The sequence below is a fragment of the Numenius arquata genome, chromosome 13, assembly GCF_964106895.1.
Source record: "Numenius arquata chromosome 13, bNumArq3.hap1.1, whole genome shotgun sequence".
Lineage (NCBI taxonomy): Eukaryota > Metazoa > Chordata > Aves > Charadriiformes > Scolopacidae > Numenius > Numenius arquata.
Genome location: NC_133588.1, coordinates 19,636,935 through 19,659,849, shown reverse-complemented (window position 1 = coordinate 19,659,849; position 22,915 = coordinate 19,636,935). Strand labels below are relative to the sequence as shown.

The 22,915-nt window shown below is 47.0% G+C and overlaps 1 protein-coding gene across 1 annotated transcript in view; it reads right to left on the bottom strand.

The window, feature by feature from the left end:
- WTIP (WT1 interacting protein) overlaps positions 1-22,915 on the bottom strand; it is a 71,993-nt gene that overhangs the window by 13,739 nt on the left and 35,339 nt on the right. The window contains exon 3 of the mRNA XM_074158034.1: positions 7,698-7,765. Within this exon, the coding sequence (XP_074014135.1) occupies positions 7,698-7,765 (68 nt within the window). The remainder of the gene's footprint in view (positions 1-7,697; positions 7,766-22,915) is intronic.

Genomic DNA, 22,915 nt, shown 5'->3' with positions numbered 1-22,915 from the left:
ACCAGTGAGACGGTACAAACACAGGCCAATCTCAAACTAGACACAAATGTCCAGAAGTCTACAGACAGTCTGTACCCAGGACAAATAACTTTGAACTTTCCCGAATGTTCATTATAGATGCTCATTAAGCATATATAAAAACATTGAAAGAAGTCATTATAAAAAGAACAGCTCTGAAATTCAAAGCTGAAAATGAAGCCTTACCCTTTACTCTCCCTTCTGTGACTTAGAAGTGAGATGCGAGTTACCAGGATGCCAAGAAAACACGTGCGTGTTGAAGAGCCGGCGTATTATTTTTCCTGATTTCTTGGTTTGGTCCCAGCTGTTTTCTCCCGTATTTCCCTTGTCCTTGACTTCTCTCCAGGATAATAAAATCTCACTTTATGTGCACGAATCAAGACTTTGTAATCAAGCTCCCCAATGATACTTATATAAAATAAGACTCTGGGAAACTAATCTTGAGAAATATGTTAATTATGTTAGAATAGAAGAGTAAAAATAAAGTAGAAGACTTGGCTGGCTGAAGTTTTCTTTTGTTTGCTGCCCACTATACTTTGATTATCAAACGGGCAAAAAAGATCTCTAATGATTCTGTCCAAGAGTCTTTGTTTCAATGCAAGAGGAAAACAAGTCCCCTTCTGTCCTGAATATTTAGGCCTGTTAGTGTCCTCCTGTGATAATCTTGGGGTTTATAACTCTTCTGTCTAATGTGCAATATATCCCAAAGAAATTAACAATGAATTTTTGAGCATATAATGAACAATTATGCATGGAGGATAATCCCACCAAGGACTATGCGAAGCGATTTCTCCCGCCTGCCCTCAGCCCTGTAACCGCTCCTGGTTGTCCACCTGGGCTCTTTTAAAGTTTGATGTTCTCATCATCATTTTCCAAAAGCAAAAACATTCAGAAAATAGCACACCCGGAAAAGGCTCCAGGACCCGAAGTTTCTACCTTAGGGGGTGTCAGATCCTTGAAGAGACACGTCGCTGCCTCTCCCCCGCCTGCCCGACCGTGCCCAGGAGAGGCTGCTGCCCTTCCCTGCTGTTACCCACCCCACAACACAAAACCTTCCTCCCGGAAACAGACCCTGGAATCTCACTCAGGCCCATTTTCTTCTTTGATGAGGATGTTCAAAACCTGCTGAAGGTCCGGGGGAGCAGACCCAGCGGGTTATGTTTCAGCAGGTGCGGCAGCCGCTGCCCCGGGAACAGTATGAAGCCTTAAAAACTGCAATTCCCTGTTCCAGCCCCGCAAAGTCACCGCCTGTGACTGCTCAGCCCGGACTCCAGATTCCTACTCTTTTATGCTTTAAGGGCTTTTGAGAGGGACGATTGGGAGTTTTTGCCAAAATGCTTCAGGCATTTAATTCTGAAAACTAATTTCTGAATTGGGTGCTATGCTAATAATGTATTCCAACCCCAGGCTGCCTGTAATCCCTCACAGACTCTCTGCTCCCTGGTTTCCCATTAGCGGAGCATCTGTCTTCTCGCTGCTTCATTGTCTGCTCTCTGCATGGGACCCTCAGTACATGAGACACAACAATGCAAGAAATTCATGGGATCACGTTCAGAGAGGGAGAGAATATCAAATTTGGTTTCATGCAGATGGGGTTGTTTTGTTGTTTTTTTGTTTTTTGTTTTTTTTAACATGCATATTTAAATGCGGGGATTAAATTAAACTGAACAAAATGAGGCCTTCTCGGGCTCAAAGATACGGGAGCCTCCTGGCAGGTGGCAGAGATTAAACTGAAGGAAAATAGTCCAGAACTTTATTCTTCATGTCGCTGAGACCCCTTCACGTACCCTGTGGTGCTGCCAGCGCGGAAACGCTACCGCAGCAGCTTATCTTCTTGCGTCCCCACTTTGTTCTGTTTGAAGGACACGGGTAGGGCAAGGAGGGACGCCGTGTTCCGTGGAGGTAACAGTGGGCCTGGCCACGCACAGGACTCTGCCAAACCTCAGGAATTCAGCTGGCAGCAGGCTCTGCCCCAGCAGCACTTCACAGCCTGCCAGGAGGGAACAGCCACCGGCTTCCTAGAGAGCCTACGGAGCCCCACGTGTGACTTTCTTACCTAGACCTTCCCTAAACAAACTCCCGTGGAAGCTTTGCAGTGATGATGATGAAGAAAAAAGCCTGAAACAACAACCTGAACTCTGCATCGTGCCCAAAAATCTACTAACTCGGTTCCTGCTGTACAGCACTTCCTACTGCACCGCGCTGGGTTAGTTATCGTCACCGCTACCAGCTATTAATTGCACTGCAGAACAAACTGCCTACGTTAGAACATATCTCCCTGGAAAAAAAATAAAATTATCTGGATTTCATTCAAAACAGTTGTTGAAAGATTTCAATTCAAAACGTAACAGCAACTAACACCAACGTTTACTACAGAAGTGGAAACACACCGCTTTCTCACATGGTTTTTTTTTTCCTAGCTCTCCCATAGACAAAAAAATTAATGCTGTCTGCTTACAAGTGTTAGGCAGGAGTTACACGTAATTAGAAAGAGCCCCAGTTCTTTTAAGTGTGCTTCAGTTATTGTAATTTACTTTTCAATGTAGTATTAAGAAAAAATGAGATAATGGGACTTTTTGGATTGCCATCTCAAGAGGAAACAGGGGAGTGACTGTCTGGCCTGGAACCAACTGGACTTTGTAACACGCTCTTCAAAACATTCCACAGTAGGGAAAGCCCTACAGTGATACATCTCAAAAAAACCCCATCTTTGTCTTTCCTTGTCTATTTTGTCACAGCCCAGAGAGTGGCTCCTGTGACCCATTTAACACTCCGTTAAATGGTTCAAAACCCAGTTCAGGAAATGCTGAGCATCCTTTTAGCGAACGCAAACCCTACTCACACACTGACACTTCATCACGTTATCTTTATCTACGTTATCACTGCCCGTGTGTCGCTCCTTTATAAACTCCAGAGATTTTTCTGGACTCCGCTTTCAAAACACCCAATTTTCCTCCACTGGCAGCCTCGCCGCTTGCCTCGCCGTGCAGCGCCCGCAGCGCTCACCCTCTGCTCCGCAGCCCCGGTGCCAACGTTCTTATATGGGCCCCCGCTTTAAATATTTGTCCTCTGGGATGAATTCCTGGGAGAAAATCCAGACCCGCCTGGAGTCAATGGGACATCTGCCACCAGCTTCCACGGACTCGTAACTTCTTGATAGGGGACACGGCACCGCCGTGTTGTGTTGCAACCAGAGGGGAGCCCACACTGCCAGCTCTGCGCGCTCTTCACGCTGATTCACATTCAAGTCCAAAGCGCAGAGGCCAATCAATGTCTCACCATCCCTAAATATTTTGAAATTTGAATTTTAAGCCCATCTGTAGGTTTGATGCAACACTGCAGAATACACCAATTGATCACCCTTACCAACAAATTCTTTTATAAAATAAATCCAGAAGCACTGCCACACTTAGGAAAAGCTCAGGAAGGAAAAGTATTCAAATTTTTTTTTTGGCAGGGAGGGGCTGGAGTGAGACACACACAAGTAACAACATGAACTTCACTCCCTCATGGGCCGCGTACAGCAACACGCTACGATCTGTTTGCCTTTGTTTTCAGCGACAGCCTGTGGGAGTGCAGCAACGCTCGGCATTCCTGGTGCCTCTGGAACTGAAAGCGCCTCCCGTCCCAGCCCGGAGCTGTCGGTGCCTTGAAAAGGCACACAGACTTCCTTACGCTTCTGTGCACCAGGAATACTGCAGCAAATCCCTTTCCAAGCTTTGACTGCATCATTCCATTAAACATACCAATAAAGACCCCTGTCTGTTCTCTGGCTGGAGTATGCCATTTAATAGCAAGTCTCCTAAATGCAACATCCTCACGGTTATCCAGAGCTCTATTTGCTCCGTGATTCCCATTGGATATGAAATGGATGCAAGCTGTAACTTTAATAATTTACCTTTTCAACTGAGTCTGTTTTTTCTGAGAGAGTCTCACCCGGCAGTGATGGGCTCTCTGACCAATGCGCCGGTCCCAGCACTCACCTCCCACGGGGCATCTCCCAACATTTATACTCGCCGAGATGGAAAATCAATCCTCCGGCTCCAGCTGACACCAGCTTCTATTACACGAAATAAACCCCATCTTCCTAGAGCCCCAGCAAGCGAGACGGGCCATTCCCCACACCGCCAGACTTGGAATCATAGAATGGTTTGGGTTGGAAGGGACCTTAAAGCCCATCCAGTCCACCCCCTGCGCTGGGCAGGGACACCTCCCACCAGACCAGGTTGCTCAAAGCCCCCTCCAACCTGGCCTTGAACATCTCAAGATGGAAAACACTTCAATGCTGGAAAACAGCATGTGCACAAACTGAGAAGAACAGCCTCGTTAATGTATTAATATTGACATCACAGTCATGTCCAGGGGCCCAAGTTAGGGTGAGGGTCCTGTTGTGTTTGGTGCTACAGGAGGTGAAGGTGCAAGCCCTGCCCATCACCCTGCAGGTCCTCCATTGATCCCCTGTCCCTTTCCCCCATGGAAGGTTGATTATTGCCACTTGTCACCTCCCTCCCAGTCTTGCACACCCCGATCCTTTGGCATTTTTAAAAACATTGAGAGTTTTACAGTCATGGACATAAGACAAGGCCCTGCATGGCCCCTGTAGCCAACTTTTGCGTTGCAGTGGCCAGCTGTGGAGCAAAGAGGCTACAGCTGTAGCAAGGGGGAGAGCTCTCTCTTTACAGCTGGCATGTGCAAAACGAAGCGTTCAGAGCCTTCTCTTTGAGGATTTTTGGGAAAAGCAACAGATCTTCCCCCAGTCCTACTCGCTGCAATGGGTGAACAGCTTTAGACGAAACTTTCAACAACTAACGACAGCGAAGTCAGCCCGAGGCAAAAACCTGGCACGAAGAAGTTCAGCCTAAATGAATAAATTTGGCAAAGTTATAAGCCAGTGAAAGAGATATCTTAAAAGGGGAAGCTTTGGATGACCTTAATGCTGTGCACTGCAGCTCGTGGTGTCTCTAATAGGTTATTTCCAGAGCATCTGAGTGTCTTCCAGTAGTGCATTAAGCAACGTAACTAACATCTGTCACGAGGTTCATTTTCCCTCTCATCTCCTCCCTGGAGGGAAATTCTCTCATTTCTTAACCTCTCCTGGACCCCTGCTCAATAATGTTCATTACCTCAAGAGAAAAAGGAAAAGCCTATCAAAAAGGAAAAAAAAAAAAGAGATAATAGATCTAAGATTGAGGCTGCTTTGGTGACATTTTAGAAGTCTTTTTTGCCAAGAAAAACAGCAATTTCTTTTAAACTTCTTTACATGATATTTAAGCATTGAAAAGGAAAGACAAATTAAAATTATTGAGCTATTTTTCCTTCACCCATGATTATGCAGCAATTTATCAACAAAATGGAACCAGAGCATCTGACTGGGATTATTTATTATAGAGTAAGGCATTTATTTTTTGTTCACTTCACCAGGAACAGTGTCCCTGTTATGGCTAGTTACCCATCTGTGTCTCAGAGCTTTCAGGCAAGGATTAAACTGTCGTTTGTTTTATTTCCTTTCATGCAGTAACCATCCGAACAGGGCCTGGGATACTGCTGGACTTGCTGCCTTAAGGTGGCGTGAAAAAGAGCGACTGGATCTTCCCCGGAGCTAAAGCAAAGCCGTGAAAAGTTTGGGGGTTTGGGTTTTGTTCTTTTTACTCCTTTGGCTCACACAACATCGCTCCCAAAGTCTCCTACTGGAAATCGCATGGATGAGGCAATCTCTGCACCAGACTCAGGCAGAACTGGAATTATCCCGGGATTTTTCTTTTTTTTTTTTTTTTTTTTAATTCTGATTCATTCACTGCATGTAGCCAATATGGCTTGGGAATGTGCAGCTAATCAGGGCTGGACGCAAAACCGAACAAAGGAGGAAGAGACGCGCCGTGTCCTGTGGGTGGGAAGGGTCTACCAGCCCTCACCCATCGGCTCGCAGCCCCACACGCCCGCGGCCGGCACCGCTCTCACGAGGACATCCCTTCCCCATCCACAAATCCCCAATTGGGTGTAAAAACTTCTAGCACTTCTTCCCTGGAAAGAATAAGCAAAATAAGCCGCCTGATTCCAAGGAAGATAATCTGTGCCCTCAGTGAGAGCAAACATGTGGGAAAACTATTTGCTAGAAGAATGTACCTTGTGGCTACTGCCAAAGGTTTGGAGGGGTGTATCTGTGCCATGGAGAGCTTTATGGCTGCACAGTGGAAATTGCTCATAACGAATGATAACATCTACGTTCCTCTAACGCCTTTCGTCCAGAAATCAAAAGCACTTTTCAAAGGAAGGGCCGGATTTCAAATGCTTGAGGCTAGCACCTCCTCGTGCCACACCTGTAGGGACCCATTTTTTTTAAAAAACTTGGTAGCCAAAGTTCTCTGGCACTCGCTAGCCTTTAAGTGACAACTGAGCCCTCTTAGAAAGTGTGACCCATGCAGCATTTCGCCACTGAAGCGTGAAGAGCCTCTAGGGTGGAAGAGACGCTCCCCGGGGCAGCTGCCACCAGCGCCGGGCGACCCTCGGAAGGGACAGGTTAGCCAAGGAGGGCGAGCCCTGCTCTTACAGCAGGTGCCAAACACAAAAGAACAATTTGCTTTAAAAACAATTAAAAAAAATGCCTGAAATCTTACTTACTAGGAAGTCTTCTTCACAGTACACCTTGCCATTGGTAGGCTGAGAGTAAAGGTGTGACACATGAAGGCAAATATGGCTTATATTTTAGGAATTTCCATTATTTTTATGGATTACATTGATGAGAAATGCATTTGTGCACACTGAACTGCCAGCAATATTTTTGTTGTGGGATATACTTTGAGTAATTCCTTTCCAAAAAAGCGTGGTCATATATTCATTAGAAATGAAAAGTCATTCTGGAAGACCCAGGCTTCTAAATAACTGGTATTTCAATAAATAAAGGTGCTATAAATTCAACATACCCATTCTCCAATTCATCATCCTCTAAGCTAAAATACATCATTGCTCTCTAATTTCAATTCCCAGCCATGCCGTCCTCTTAATCTTAATTATAAATGGTCTGCCACTTATCAAATCATTCTCTGTGCACTGCACAATCCTCACCCTTAATTGCACAAATATTTTATTTTTGGAACAACACAGCTCAGCAACAAGCTTCATTTTTCTTTTCACTACTCGGCCTCTATTAAAGTAAAGGGTTTATAAAAGCTCTGGGCGCACGGAGAGAAAATTAGTTGCTCCTTGGTGGCTAACAGTTTTTAGCTAATCACAATGCGGCCCCACATCACTCCAAGCGGGGCAGTGATTAAAACTGCGCCGGCAACAAAGCGACATTGTGCGGCGCGATGACGTGCTCCGGTCAGAACCGTCTCCCCTCTCGTTATGATTGGTATTCCCCAGATGTTTGACTTCGAGCTGGAGCTTGGCAGGCGAGGCTTTGTGGCTGCAGTTCAAGTCCCAGGCTCCAGCAGCCCCAGTGTTTATCCTCATAATTTACACTTTGCGATGGCTTATGGACAGTTACGCGCTGGGTGCCGCAGCCACCACTTCAAACCAAGGGCCTGATCCTGCCATTGCAGAGTTAGTGGGAAGCGCTTCCCCATTCCAGGGCTGGCAGAAGGCCCAGATGACTAAACCCTCTCTCAAAGCAAACAAGCCAATACAAAAGAACCATATGGTTTAAAAACCATAAAAAAAAAAATGCCTGAAATCTTACTTACTAGGAAGTCTTCTTCACAGTACACCTTGCCATTGACGTTGTAGAATGCTTTTCCCCGTAGTCTTCTCCCTGTCAAAACACGGTACCGTCAGGATTTTGTGCTCCAAATTTTGGGCCATTCAGGGCACACAGTGAGAAGCCCGTCCCACTGTGCCCATCCTCACGGCCAGCTCCCAGCCGCTGGAGAGGGTCAGCTCTCAGCTCCATCCTGCCCTAACAAACTCCTCATCAACCAGATGTTACTTCTAAGAGCAAGGTATGGAACCCGGATGATGCCAGTTACTGGAAAATTTGTAAATCTAAACCCAAAAATTATTATTCTTGGGGGGAAAGGCCCATTTGTAAATTGAGACAATTTTCTTAGCAGGTGAAATCACAGCAGGCGTTGCAATCAACAATGCATTCGTCTCTGAAGCACCAAACATGGGATAGTGCATACGGATGTTCCTGTCACCTTTAAAAATATTCATGCATTAATCAACTTAATTAATTAAAAACAACAAATGAATCAGTAATTAATCAAGCAGCTCCACCCCCAGCTCCCTGCAATACCAAAGCAGTACAAGGCACATGTGATGGCGGCAAGGGCAGAAAAATCACACTGAAACCAAGAGATTTCAAGTTTGAACATCTGCCATTTCATTAGCGCCTGCGGAACTCCATGGACAAAGCCCGTGATCACCATTAACTGATGGCTCCAAAACACACAACGGACTCCAGAGAGTCCCGAGGAGAAGGATTAAACCCAGGAATTCAGAACCCACCGAGCCCAACCAGTTTTTTGATACAGCAGATCAGAGATGTCTTACACCAGAGCTGCTCCCCCGAAAGCAGCACCGTTTTATCAGCGTAAAACCAGAGAGGGAGAAGGGAAACCGTACTCGTCCTGACTCACCTCATCTCCACCCCGTGCCGGGGTCCCGCTGGCCAAGGCTCCCAAACGTCTGGGTGCTCCTACGGGCCTTGGTGAGCAGAGGGCACAGTGGCTATTACTGGTTGCCACTAGCAGAGACCTGGAGCGAGGAGGAGGGCAGGAGGCTCTGCATTTACATGATGAGCCCTCCCAGGTCACTGCCGAAGCTTTTACTCCACAGAATGAGCCCAGACATCTCCTACCGAGGCAGCTCCACCACAAACACGGCCGACCTTAGCGGCGGGTTTGACTGGGAGGGCAGGCGAGCCGAGCCAGCTGGCCAAGCACAGAGGGGCAGGAGCGCTTGCCACGCTTTCCATAAACAACGCTGAGGGAAAATATGATTAATTTTCAGCGCTTGAAAAGTGCCTTTTACACGTTGCCGCTGTGATCCGATCCTGGGAAAGAGTGTGTGCCACAAAGAAGTTGGGATCGGGGCTGATGCTTTTGGGAAATCACATGCTGCATGTGGTCGTCTGGCGGTTTTACTGTCCTGGCCGAGGGAAATGCTTCTTTTGTGTGCACATTCTTGGGCTGTCGATCTCACGGGCTGCTGTCTCCATACTGCTGGTAGGTGGAGTCAGCTCCTGTTTGTCTTTCCAGCCTCCTGGTAGCCCTGGTGGGGACCAGGAGCCCGGTGGCGTGGGCAATGCACTGGGACTGTCCCATCGCCTCGGAGAGTCTTGGGTACAACTAGTCCATCCGACACACCACCGAAACCAGGGAGGGGCTGGGACAGCAACTGGGGGGTCCCGGGGCCTCTCTCAACTGACACAGGAGCAACCACCTCTAGATCTTCCCTCCTGCTTATCCAAGCCGTTTTTAAACCTCTCCAGCAAAAGGTAAAGGAAAGTGGAAGGCAGGGAAGAAAAGGAATGAGGCCAGAGCGGGTTTTTAAAGGACACGTTGGCTCGGCCAGACCCAGCCTTAATACAGGACTTCTCTTTAGACAGTGGAAATGAAGCGGCTGCGCCCAGAACAGGGACTTGCCGTGGCCATGCTGATGCTGCGCTTCCACCTCGCTCTCACCCACCGCCCGTGCAGATGTTTTGGACCCGCTCTCAAAAGTGTCTGTGTTACCAGATGCGTTTGGTAGCTGATTGCCCTGTGACATGGAACCCCCTCACTGCTCCCACCCGCTCTGCCAGCCCCCCAAAACACAGGCAGCCCCCCTCTCCGGCCATCCGGCTGACGTGGCAAAACCAGCTCTCTTTCACACAGCACTTGCAGAACAACACCCTTTCAAAACTGAGGAAAAATACCATTTTCCCTGATTTTACAGCTGAAAATACCAAGCTACCTATTAGGGAAACAACTTGCCTAAACTCATAAAGCAGGTAAGCAGCTTGCTCACATGATAATTACTATTATTAGCAATAATGAATAAGATAGACAGGCCTTTTACCTTAGAGGAATTTCATTCAGGGATCGCACAGTAATTATCTCATAAACAAGAAACAGCAAGTTATCACGCAAAAAGCCACAGCTACACTATACTGGCTTCTCCATACTGCATTTTAGAAATAAAATGTAAAGACATACATTCCATTTGCCCTCCGGAAGAGTTTGCTGAATGATGGTTGAACACCAAACTGTGAGTGCTGGGCACCGTGTGGAAGCTGCTGTGGAGAGGGAAGGGCTGGCAGTTTCAGGCAGGGAGAGACGAAGCCCCCGGGGATGCAGGGTTAGTGTCCCCAGCCCCAGGGCAGCTGGTGCCCCCAGCTCAATGCACAGGACAAGGCGGTGTCACCTCGGTGTAGCCGTAAACTATTATTGCCCATTAGGCAGGGATTTCAAGTTAAAACCCCCTCGTATTTCTTTGCCTGGTGGAGTCGACCGCCTGCCCAGCCAGACGAGGTGGCATCACCCTGCCACCGACCAGGACCTGCTGCTTGGCCACCCTTCCAATGGAAGCTTACTATTTGCTTTCGTAACATTGGAACAAAAAAGCCGAGAGTTTCTGACAAAACTTGACGCAACTTGCCGATAGCTCATTACAATAATAACGAGCAGTTGTAACGAGCGGAGTTCATGGGGTTTCGCTGCTCTCCTGCTCCAGCTGGAGACCCCCCTGGGCACGGCCACAGACGGGGCAGGAGCCACCCAGCCCTCACGCAACACTGGGAAGCCCTTTTCTCCTCCGAGAGCTCTTCAGAGCCTTGTTTTACTGTAGAAAACTAAATTTATGCACTCACGGTGACAACAAACGCTCATTGAAAGTAACTTCTAGATTTCTGGGCTGACACCCCAACATTTGAGGGGTAGCGAGCACCAGGGTTCCACCACCCCCGGTGGGAGGCAGAGACCTCGCAAACGCTCCACTGAAGAGTGCGAAGTTTCAGGTAGATAATCTAGCAGTCAGTAAAATGCAAGCTAGAAATCACTCTGCCCCAAGGAACAATCGCAACTGGTGTTTGCAACCAACACGACAAACATCCAACAGAAAGCAGGCTTTTGGAACTCTTAAAAAAATACATAAAATCAGAATCCGCTCTAGGTTTTTAACATCAGTTTTCATCATATTTAAGCAGTTTATGACTCTCTGGTATTTAAATGTCCCTAGCAATTACTTCCTGCACATTTTTTCTCCCCTATGTGTTGCAAACTTAGCTGTGCCTTTAGCAAAGGACCCAACTCAAAGACTGGGACTCAGGCTGTCCACAACTGTCCTCTCTGCTCCCCACAGCGCGTCGCTGGGTGGTGAGAACACACCAGCCAGGGAGCCAAGATGGGGCAAAACTTTTTCCAGCGCTGTTTCAAAAGCTGCTTCAGGCCCCCGCGGAACAAGATGGGGTTTGAGGGTCCTGAGGAGGTGCTCCCAAGAAGCGCTGAGTGTCCTGCTCCCTCCTCACCAGCCCGGAGAAGCATCCCTGAAGCCCCCGCGGCGCTGCGGGCGGTGAGTGTTTGCCCATAAGGAGACGAGCTTATCGAGCGGCAGCCTTCGGTGGTGGATCTCCAGCCTCACACGGGATGATGCAACCGCAACGAGGGCTCACCCCCCCTCGTCCCCCCAGCCTTTGTAAGACAAGAGATAGCGATGTCTCACTGTCACAGCATGGTTATTAGACCTAATTACTGTTTGCAGCGCCCTTTGAAGTTGAAAAGTGCCAAGCATTATTATAATATTTTAAGTACTTTGATGATTAAAAACATGCAACCGTTGGGTAATAATGATGATTTACTAGTATTGTAGCGTAAGCAAGTTCATGTGAGGAGCCTACGCTGTCTCGGTGCCCGACGCTGCTCAAAAGCAAACAGCTCCCCTCTGACATAATGGGAATGCTGCAGCCCCAGCCTCCCCTCCCAGATAACGCCCGGCGCGCGTCCCCCGGGGCTACCACAGCACTGGGAAAACACACCAGCATCCCATCCCGTCCCTCCTCGCCATCACCATCTCTCTGGTGACACACACACCCTTTCTCCTCACTTCACGCGGGGAAGTGTCAGCGTTAGAGGGAACAAAGTGCGGGGTGACTAATAATGTCCTTCTTATTTCTAACGTGGAACAAGAGGACTGTATTTTAGTGAGAAAAAGTATTTAAAACCTCCCCATATGGAGCGCAACTGAAGAGTCTGGCTGTAACTATCACTGCTAAAGGTAAGAAATTCGTTAAAGCAAAGCTAATTAAGAGCCCAAATTATCGCCATGGAATATTATCCAAGTAGTTGCTGTTCCTGCTGGCTGGGGGTGACGTGCCTGGGTAGGTCTGACCACACACCAGCACAGACTCGGGATCTGCTGCCGCTTCCCCCATGGGACAACGGCCCCCTGGAGCCCAGGGAGCAGGGTGCAGGCTACGGTAGGAGCTGGCAGGATGATGGGGGCTTGCTGGAGCCCCTGGCATGGCCACACAGTGACCACACTGGGGATGTAGCACCACGAGCTCCTGGCTTGTCCCACAGCAGCAACACAAATACACACCATCTTTCTGGAGGAAAAACGGCGTATGGCATTCCTGCTCCCACTGGGATTTCCTCCCCTCACTTCCTGTGCGACGAGTTGTCAATTCTAAGGCTGAAGGGGACACTTGGTGAGAACCTCTGCACCCTGGAAGCGTCGGCCCACGACTCGCCCAGCTCTCTGAGCACGGCAGCCCCTGCCCCTTCACGCCTGACTGACAGAGGGACTGCGTGTATCTGTTTTAGTTAGCAATGTTAAACATGGACCTAATTGCTCGTTAACTGCGTCAGACGCCATCTCTGCAGTGACTGATGTGACACCAGCGTCATCGCCGCTCTCATGTTAAGGGACAATCTCTCCAAGCGCTCAGACTAAAGTGACACAAAAACATACACCAGGATTAACACGCAGCAACATTTGCTCAAGTATTTCCCAGCTGGGAAATTCCCATGTGTGGCCCCAAAAGCCCTGGTACAAGTGAAACCAGGCAGAAGGTGGCTTGGGCTGGCCAGACGTCCCCGCAGACCACCTCTCGTCCAGGGGTCCCAGGGCCGTGACAGGGCCATCACCCAGCCTGTCCAGGGGTGGTGGGTCACTGGGTGATCTCAGGTATGGCCTGCGGACACCGTCTGACAGCACAGGGCACCATGACGGGAACCACCCTCCCTCCACAGCCTGAAAAGAAGCTCTGGCACCGGCGCTGCGGCTTCTCCGGCCGTCCGAGGAGTGACCCGCTCTCTGGAGAGCATCCGTGTGCTCCCTAAGTACATGTGTTAATGATGGAAAAACTGGGACCAGAACAACTCAAAGCTGATGAGTGAAACCTCCAGGATCCAATCTGTTCTCCACAACCTCCCCAGGGTGGACAACTACTGTTTCTGAAAAGCAGAAGCTAAACTTTAAGTCACCAGATGATTCCAGGAGCTAAAGCTTCAGGAGAAATACCAGGTTTTACAAACACGGAATAAATCACTGAAAGTATTAAGTAATAACAACCCACCTCTGCTACCTCCTCTACCCAGTCACCTCACGGTAAAACAGATGCAGAATTTCACCCAGGAGATGTTTTCTTTCACTTGGTAGAGGAGCTTCACCTGCCCAGGAATTGAAGATGTGCCAAAAGGAAACAAAAAGCTTCCAATACTTTTTCTTTATTTGTCACCGTTTCTCCTTTACTGCCATCTGTGTTTGGGTTGGGCCCACAGTCCACCATCCCTCCCTCGGGCCGACGGCTGCCTGTCTGCACCGACATCTCCTTCACGGGGGGGTTCTGTCACTCCACCCACTCGAGAACAGGGAGCACCCAGGGCTGCTTTAGCCCCTGAAAAACTGTGAATTAAATTTCTCTCCTCCATCTCCTACAGGGGACTCACACAAAGCCACCAAGCAATGTGAGCAGAATCCCTTCGGGAGGGGTCCCGGGCACAGGATGGGGCTACGAGGGGACCCCACTGCTGGGCTTGGAGAACCTTCCACCTCCCCCCGCCACCGCCCAGGCGCTCCTCACAACGCTCGGGCTTTGTGAAAGGAGGGGTGAATTTCTAGGGCTTTCAGGGTTTTAAGATAGGGGGGAAGAAAAAAAAAAATTCAAAAAATCAATGCCAAATTCCTGTGAATAGAAGATACTGCCTGTTGGCAGAAGCCACTTTTCACAGACTCCAGCCGTTTGAAATCTGAAACACTAAAAAGTGGCTACTGTGGATGTGCTGTATTCTTCTTTTCAAAGCAATCTGGCACACAATTTTGCCCCCCTGTTTCAGGACCCAATCCTGCATTCCTTTCACGCTCAGACTCCCATTGACTTTAAGGAATGCAGGATTGGATCCTAAATGTGTGCTTTACTCGCACAATAGCTCCTCATGGTTACGATCTATTGAGAAAGGCACACTTTAAAAACCATTTGGAATTGCGGGCTCATCCACCAGGCCACAATGCCTGTAAAGATCTGCCATTATTTCAGGGAAAAATGCTGGGTGTGTGAATTACACACACATTTTCCTGGTTTGGAGCTGCAGGCACAGCTTAGCTGGAGATGCATCACAATATTTTGAGCGCTGGCCTGATCGCTCCTAAAGGAACCACGTGCAATTTTAGTTTCTGGGGAAAAAAAAATAAATAATCAAAACTACAGGGGGAAAAAAAGGCAAGCCACCAAAGCACACATATAAGTGGCTGAATCTTTAGGACAGTTTTTCAGAGAAGTTCTGTAAAAGCCCCTAAAAGACCCGCACCAGCTAAGACAAAACAGAGCCTGGCACTGCTGGTTTTGAGGATGCTGTATATTGAGTTACGAGGCTATTACGATGCAAATCTCAAATGTACAAGCTTTTTACTTGGCCATAAACACAAAACAGTATACATTGTCCTTTCAGAAGAAAAGGTTTGCTGCTAAAATAGCAGAAGCCCTACGTAAATAACCAACATTCTTTCTGCCTGAGGTCACTGACTTGGCCTATTCAATTCCGGGCTAGTCTGGGATTTGACAATCTAAGCAGGGGAGAGGCCCTTTCCTTTTTTTCAAAAGAATGCTGGGATTTTATTTGAAATTTAAACTCTTGCAAACAAAAGGTGGCATCGTATGCTAGAGGCCTATGAAGGTGGAGTACAGGATGTGTATTGTTTTCTCCCTTTACATAGATTCTTTCAAGAAAGAGTATTCAGAGTCTGTGAACAAATTCTAATCAAATATCATCAGGTAGGCAGATATCGCAAGATATGAACAAACGCTTTTAAGAGATCAGGAGATTTACTTTGTAAAAATATTGATGCAGGGAAAGCATAAACATTGTTTAAAATTATAATTTATAATTTTAAATAAATTATTTTTTTAAATCTTAATTGAAAATTCCTCTATAGCTTAAGTTCCTGTACTAATTCCTATTTGTACACTAAAAAAGAGCTTTTCAGTGCAAATTAGCTGTGGCCATGCCGTTGGCGTTCATTCTCGTTCTCTGTCTCAAGTTGAGCTGTCCTGGGGAGGCAGAGTTCACTGCTCCTCCTCCCCATCACCCTCACCCAGCTCTCACTCGGGCTCTCACAAAAGTAGGCTCTTGTGTAATACAATTATCATTTCCACTTCTGGGCTGCTCTCCAGGCTCGGCTCTGCCCGGAGCATCGTGCCAGCTCCTGCCACAGCGACGTTCCCGTGCCACCCACCGCCGCTCAGCCCTGGTTGCAGCTGGGGTAAGTCCTGACAGCATCACTGAACCCCTCACCACTGACAGGAGCTGCAGACCTGCCCCGAGGTACTGTCTTTACCAGGGAGAAAAAAAAAAAAAAAAAAAAGCCTGTCTTTGCTACGCGCTCACTAACGTGCGGTAAAACCCAGATGAAAACAAGGCAGTTTATCATTTTGACATGTTTGCAGCCCAGGGTAAACTCTAGGCTCTCCTCTGCAGTTTACTTTAACCTGCCATGATGTCAAAATGAAAAACTTCATTATTTTCCCCAGGATTTTGCCTCGTGTCAGCTATCGATGGCACTGAAGAGAACACCTTTCTATTCAGAAAACACGCCTTGGCTGCCAAAAAACCCCTCGCCTTTCTGCACGGAGGCAGGTAACGTGTCTTGCTCTGACCACTCTGTGTCATTCACCACCACCGAAGCCAGCGAGGCCAGGGCTGGCTGGAGGGGACCTGGAGGCTGCGTTTCCACCCCAGCGTAGCTGTGTGACTTCAACTGCCCGTCTCCAGCAGGACTCTGCGGGTAGATAGCTAACATCCTTTGTTACCTTGCTGGAAAACCCTACCTTTCTTGGCAGGGTATCCATAATCTCCCTGCCATGTTTACTCTAGTGTGGAATTCTCTTTTCCTTTCTCTCTCTCCTCCTACTCTCCCGTCAGGTTATTTAACCAAAAGGTTACTTAATGCTGCAGGGACGGGAAGATCTCTGACCTCTGGTACTCGGGCAAAGCGTTCCTGTGCAGACCGTATTATAAACTTAACAGATACTTTCAAGCTTACATATAATTTGCAAAAGTTAAAATTGGCAGATGTTTCCTCTCTCTCCCACTTATGTATTTATTCTATCCCATACCGCCCATCAATTTCAGGGTTAAGGCATAAATTATTTCCATGGAGCTCCAACAGAAGAACTTATGTTGAAAAGGAGTTTGTAAAAACATAAGCCAAGCATATATTTAAAAACAGAAATACAACAGCCTGCATTGATCTAATTGCTATTCTGGGCCTATATATTAACATATATCTTAAAATATATTTCTTAATAAGCTAGCAAGCAGACACACTAACAGGGAAATGTAAAATAAAGCTCCAAACGTACTTCAATTAAGATTTTTTTTTTTTCAGGGCTGGTTGGGTTTACAAATGCAAGGCAAGAAAAAAAAAGTGAAGAACAAGGTCAAAGCAACACTGACCGTGGGGTAAAAACCATGAGAGGCCTCCCCACCACTCAGCAAGCCAGGAGGGAAGGGGCTACAGCTCTTCCCCCAAGGTGGCTTCCATGGTTCCATCACAGACCCTGTTCGTTATCAGCAAACAATTCCACTTTTCGAGCTGCTGCCTGTAAGCCAGGACTTAAAAGAGTACTTGTCTTACCGCACTATTTCCAGTGCCAGCCCATTCTGTGGCAAAATAAATCCCTCACCAAACTGGAACGTATTCCAGCCCAACTCCCGGATGAGTTGGACCCAACCTTACTGAGCAGCCTTGCTGGCCACCACCCATCGACGTGGTGGGTGGTTCTCACTCAAGCTCCAGTAAGAACCACCACAATGGCAGCAACAAGGATCCCCATCCAGCGCGGAATCCTGTCTCCAGCTCTGGCCAAGAGTGGAAGCTCAATGGGAAAGAGCATGAGAAACAGGGCTTGCACAGGCTGACGTCTTCCCAAGAATAACCTCTCAGCTTCCAGCAGCCAGCACTTAAGGCCTTCCTGCACCGCAGGTTGCATCATAACTATTATGTTTAATAGCCTCACTGGACCAATCCTTCTTTAATTTGTCTAATTCCTCTATGAGATCATTTATACTTTTGGCCTCCATGCTGTCCCTATGGCTGCAAGTTCCACGATTTCATTACGTGTTGTATCAAGCGTTCCCTTTTGTTTGTTTTAAATCTCTGCTGATCTCAAGATTCTGTTGCATCCTAAAGAACGAAGCAGCCTCTACAGTCACCACCACCAGACTAGAGAAGAGCTTTGTACATCCAAGCCTGAAACTCTGGTCTTCAACTGCACCTGGAAACGAACAGGATGCAGATCACAGGCACCACTGGTATTTTTATCTAGCAGCTTTTTGAGAATCTGCTCAATTCCTCTTTGACAGAAGGGGACACATGCAAATAGAAATGATAGTACCCAACTCAAAAAGTTCACACCTTGTGTATGAGCTCCCTGCAGGAGACATGACCAAGCCAGCGAGTTCTGCACTGCCTGGAGTTAATGAGCAGCCTTCACGAGGAGTGAACTGCTGTAACACACATGGGGGGGAATTTCTACGGGGATACTTCCTCAAGAAAAAGCCACTGTATTCCAGTAAGACCAAAGGGAAAAAAAAAAAAGAAGAAGGAAAAAAAAGATGTTTGGTTCCTACTGCCATCTGGACACTCGGAGCAAGGCAAGAACCCACCAGAGACTCCATCTGACAAATGTAACTGGAGAAAAGTAAGGTAAACTTGTTAAACTGAGGGCACTGCAGACCCCCTACCACGTTACCGGGTTCTTTCTTGCAAGTCATTATTCTCTTTTCCATTCAAGCTCAGCCTCAACTAAAAATCACAGGCTCTGAGGCAGATGATGAGAAATCTGATGAAGAGCTGGAACACAAGTCAGATCGCTGAGTGTCACCTCCGCACAGCGTGCGCTGCAGCATCACCTTCTCTCCTAACACCCTACACACAAAAGCATGTCGAACAAATGGCGTGGACACAGCCCAATCCTGTGGCAACACGCAGGAGAGCCTCAAGGGAGATGAGCAATTTCCCTAAACTATCTTTTGTGCCATCCCAGAAAAACAAGAACGGATTTGCACGGGAACAGTTGACTTTATTCCTCCCAGTAGCACCGAATGCGTCAGTGCCCGAGCCTGGGCAGCATCAAAGGGCGCTGCTGCTGAACCTCAACACTCCAGCAGCGCCCGGTCTGACTCACATCCAGAGAGCGTTCAGCAGCCAGCGGCACCCACATGTTTGTGAAATCCACCTCACAGCGCTCAGTCCTCACCCCCTGGAGATAATTCTTCGCAATAAAGTGAGACTGTTGAGATCTCCAGTGCCTAGAGATGGCATCTTGAGCTACAGCTACAACAATGGAAGAGTGTACTGGGGAATGGTCCTCAGGACCAGAAGTGCTAAGAAACCTTAGAAAGGTCAGTACACACTGGAAAAAAATCTGAATATTCTCAGGATAGCAAAGTATTAAAACATTCTGCCAGTTTTGAAGCACATCCTTTGGGTTTAGATTACTTACCAGTAAGTTTGAAGGAACTGCACAGAGAGACAACTCTTGCTCACACTGGTGAACACTTACACTGATATTAATAATGTTACGTCAGATTTATCCCATGTATTTCAACAAAACCTTGCTAGGACTTTAGATAATCATTTGAGACAATATTCCAGTACACTTTGCTGTAAATAAAATAAAGCTGAAAATTATAGTTGTCCTGAATTACTGAAATGAACTGGGGCTCGCTCAACCGATTTGAAATACAACCAGAAATCAGCCCTCCAAAATGGCCTGTCCCTGCTGTTTTGTGGTGGACTGACCACAGAATCCTGTGCCAGGTCACACTTGAACTCAAACCACAGGCAGCTTCCAAGACAGAGAACTGAATAGGTAGGACTCCTGATAGTACACTCACTTCTTTTGGCACTCAGGTACAATAAGGATATTGTTCCTTTAATGCTTAGCTTTCCTTTTAAGAAGTATGTGAGATTTCAGCCAATTCTCCCCAACGATTAGTTCAGGATGAATGTACTTAACTCAGGATTCAGCTGGAAAGAGCCCAAGTAGATGCAATCAATTTTCCACTAAATCCACTTCCTTCCTCTCTTCCCTGCCCAGCGTGAGACATCAGCTCGCCACTGCAGCCAGCGGTGACTGAGACAGCGAAAGCCTCTGCCTTCAGCCACGCTCACGTCAAACTTGGTTATTCCTTTTTTTTTTTTCTTTTTTTATTTTCCCTGGTTTTCTGTTTTCGCGTATCCCATTCACTAGCCCAGCATTTGGGCAAGGTGGAAAAGCAGCTACACTGCAAATACGAAAAAGCAGCTACAGAGCAAACTGCAAACACGGAACGCATTGGCTGCTCTAAACCCCAAAGTCAATCATTCAAAACTGCACAGAACCAGCTGCAGAACTTCACCAATAAAGGGCGACTTTCCCCTCTGCAAATATTGAACTGGAACCTCCCTGAGATTTCCGTGTGCAGGTACGGTACGTCTGCATCTGCCAGCGTCCCTGCTGTCCCATCTCTCTGCTGAACACCAAATATCTTCGCCACCTTCACCTAGACACCACAGTACTGCTGAGATATCAGCTGCTGGCCACTTTAATTGAACCAGCCTCAGGCAGCATGGCCTGAAAAAGAACAGTTGTAACAACAGGGATGATTTGCTACTAGAATTTAACCAGGATAATAAAAAAATAACATCTGTTCAAAAACAAGGCTTAGAAAGCATGATCTCTGGCTCTCACCTCTGTGCCTTCTTAAGAGTTTAAGCAAATGATTTCCACCCTCATTTCCCCAAACATATACATTCTCCTTCGCTAAATAACTTGTGGGAACAGCAAAACAAGTCCTGGGGGCTGTGGATTCTTTAGGCTTTCTTCCTCTAGAGCAGCAGTCTCTGAACTTTTTTGATTGTGCTCCCCTATCAGTAAAAAGTTTGAGCACGCACCCCTAATACATGTGTATGCACACCCCGTAAATGCATATTTATTTACTTATAAATTATATACATCTACTACTGAAAGATTTTCTTCTCACACCCCAATGGATCACTTTGAGCCCTCTCTGGGGTGCGTGCCCCCCACTTTGGAGACTGCTGCTTTAGAGAGCACGGGGCTGCTATTTCGATTCAGCAAATTGTTTCCACAGGTCTGAATTTACACTGCTGAATTTACACTGAATTTACACTGACCTCAGGTCAGTAATCCACTGGCTCACTCAAATAAGTTATTTACATTATTTCCAGGAAAAATTTTGCAGGGAATGCAGCTGGAAGAGTGATAGCGCAGAGTACCCGGGCAGCTTGCGGAGTTAAATGACTGAAGCTCTACGACTCTATCCAATTTAGTGTTTTAAAACACATTGATAGACAGCCACTGAGACACAGCAGTCAGTAATCAAAAATGATGGCTAAATCCATTCCTGCTTGTAAACACGTGTTAAATCAGACGCCTTTCACCCTGCACAGGTACAATTAGCAGAGCTGACAGGCATTAGGGGCACTGGGAGCCCCCCCCACCAGAAGCCAGCAGCCGCTGCTGATCTTATTTCTTCTTACAGGAGACACACTAAAAGTTTCTCTCCTCCCCTTCTTTGCCTATTTCTTGCCTGGCTCATCATTCACTTTTATTACTACTCTTCCAAGCACAGTGCAAGTTCACAGGAGCGTGGCAAACACAGAGTCAAGGCTCGAGGGTTTTCAGGCAAGAAAAAATCAGCTTGGGGGCCAGGGGAGAGGAGAAGGCAGGGCGAGCGGGAGCCATGCCGAGACAGAGCCCCTGCCCGGGGAAGGAGCCGGGGCTGGGATGTTTAGGGCAGGCAAGGAACACAGCACTAGACCCAAAGTTATTAAACCCCCACTTTAAGAAAATAATTCTCGTTAATTTATTTGAATGTTGAGCCCAGAGAGCTGGTGAGCTCTCACGAGAGGGTGGATCATCAAGAAAAGGCGACAGCACAGAGCATCTCCATCTCAGGTACCAGCCCCATCCTCTGCAGCCCAGCACCGACCCCACAGGTTTGTTTTTAGGAAGCATTTACCTTAACCAATTCAAGACTGTGGGATCGACTTTGCAAGCATGAAGATTTCCTATTTTTATTTGTGTCAGTTCGAGGCAGAGCACCCGCATATAGGTTTCATGCTGTAAAATACTAGGAGTTTCTCAGTAAAGCCCTAAAGTAATTCCTTACTATTTCTGGCACAATCAAAGCTATATTGCAAAATTACCTGCTTTTTATACAAATAGAGGGAAGAGGCTCACCCAGGGCAAACCACACCGTTAATGTCAGAGTGGTGGGAGCCGGCTCCTGCTGCCCAGGCAAGAGCTTGTGCCGCTCTCCACAAAGTCAAGAATGCTTTAACTCTAACTGAAAATGGATTTGGCCATGAGTGATGATAAATCTAAAAGGTCCCAGCAGAAGTTCTGGTCAAAGGCAGGATTTTCAGCAAATGAGATATTTATTGGAAGGAGGAAAAAAATGGTTTCTGGCTAAGATCAAATTTACGGAGTTTCTTCCTGTGCTGTGTTTTGAGGGAGAGAAGAGTGGTTGGGAAGAAGAGCTCTTCCCTACCTGAGTTAAAACCAAGCTAAAATTTTGCGAGAAGTCCAAGGATAGGAGCAAACACCCACTGCTGGCAAATAACTTCGGAAAGCTCTGAATAACTCTGTAGAAGTCAATTTACCAGAACCAAGCTGTTCATTCTATAACAGTAAGTTTATAGGCAAGCAAAACATGCAGCTCATGTCACATACCAGGGGTCACCAAAGCACTTTCCTTGGTGCCCAAGGCCAGCCCACTGCAGCTATAATCGGCCAATCCTCCCGAGGCCCGTCATTTAAATGAGAAAAAATTTATGGTTGTTTATGTAGGCTTCGGGCCAAGCCTGTTTCTCTGATAAGCTTCTCTGGTGCATTTGTGTCTCACATCCGATTTAGAGTCCTCTGAATACTGGAGACAGCATTCCTTGGATACTTAAAATAAATTAAAAACACAACGTTGGGCTTGGACAGAGGAATGGGAACATTATTCACGTGGCCCAGGCACTAAGGGCTCTGGGGAGTGGTGCTGGGAAAGTAGTCTTCTTAAAATCTTACATTAGTCCGTGCATTTAATGACATATAATCCTCAAAATGGTCCTCCATAAACTCTAAATATGCATTATTTGAGCACGTAATTATTTTCAGTAGCACGCTGCAGCAGCTGTGTGGCTTGGCTGCCAGACACTGTAAGTGTTTCCTCCAGTAAATGCATCTATTTGTGATAGAACATTTATTTAATAATTTACAAAACTTCTCACTTCTCCAGTACTTTGACCTCAGGATCTCCAAAATAATATAAAAAAAAAAAAAGAAGAAATACAGTTGATTTACTGTTGAAGAAGTGATGATGATCTATATTAAATTAGAAATAATTTCAGAGAGCTATGGCATTCTGGGGTCTATTTTTCAGATGAGTGAAGGCATCAAGGACACCACTAAAGCACTGAGTAGGCA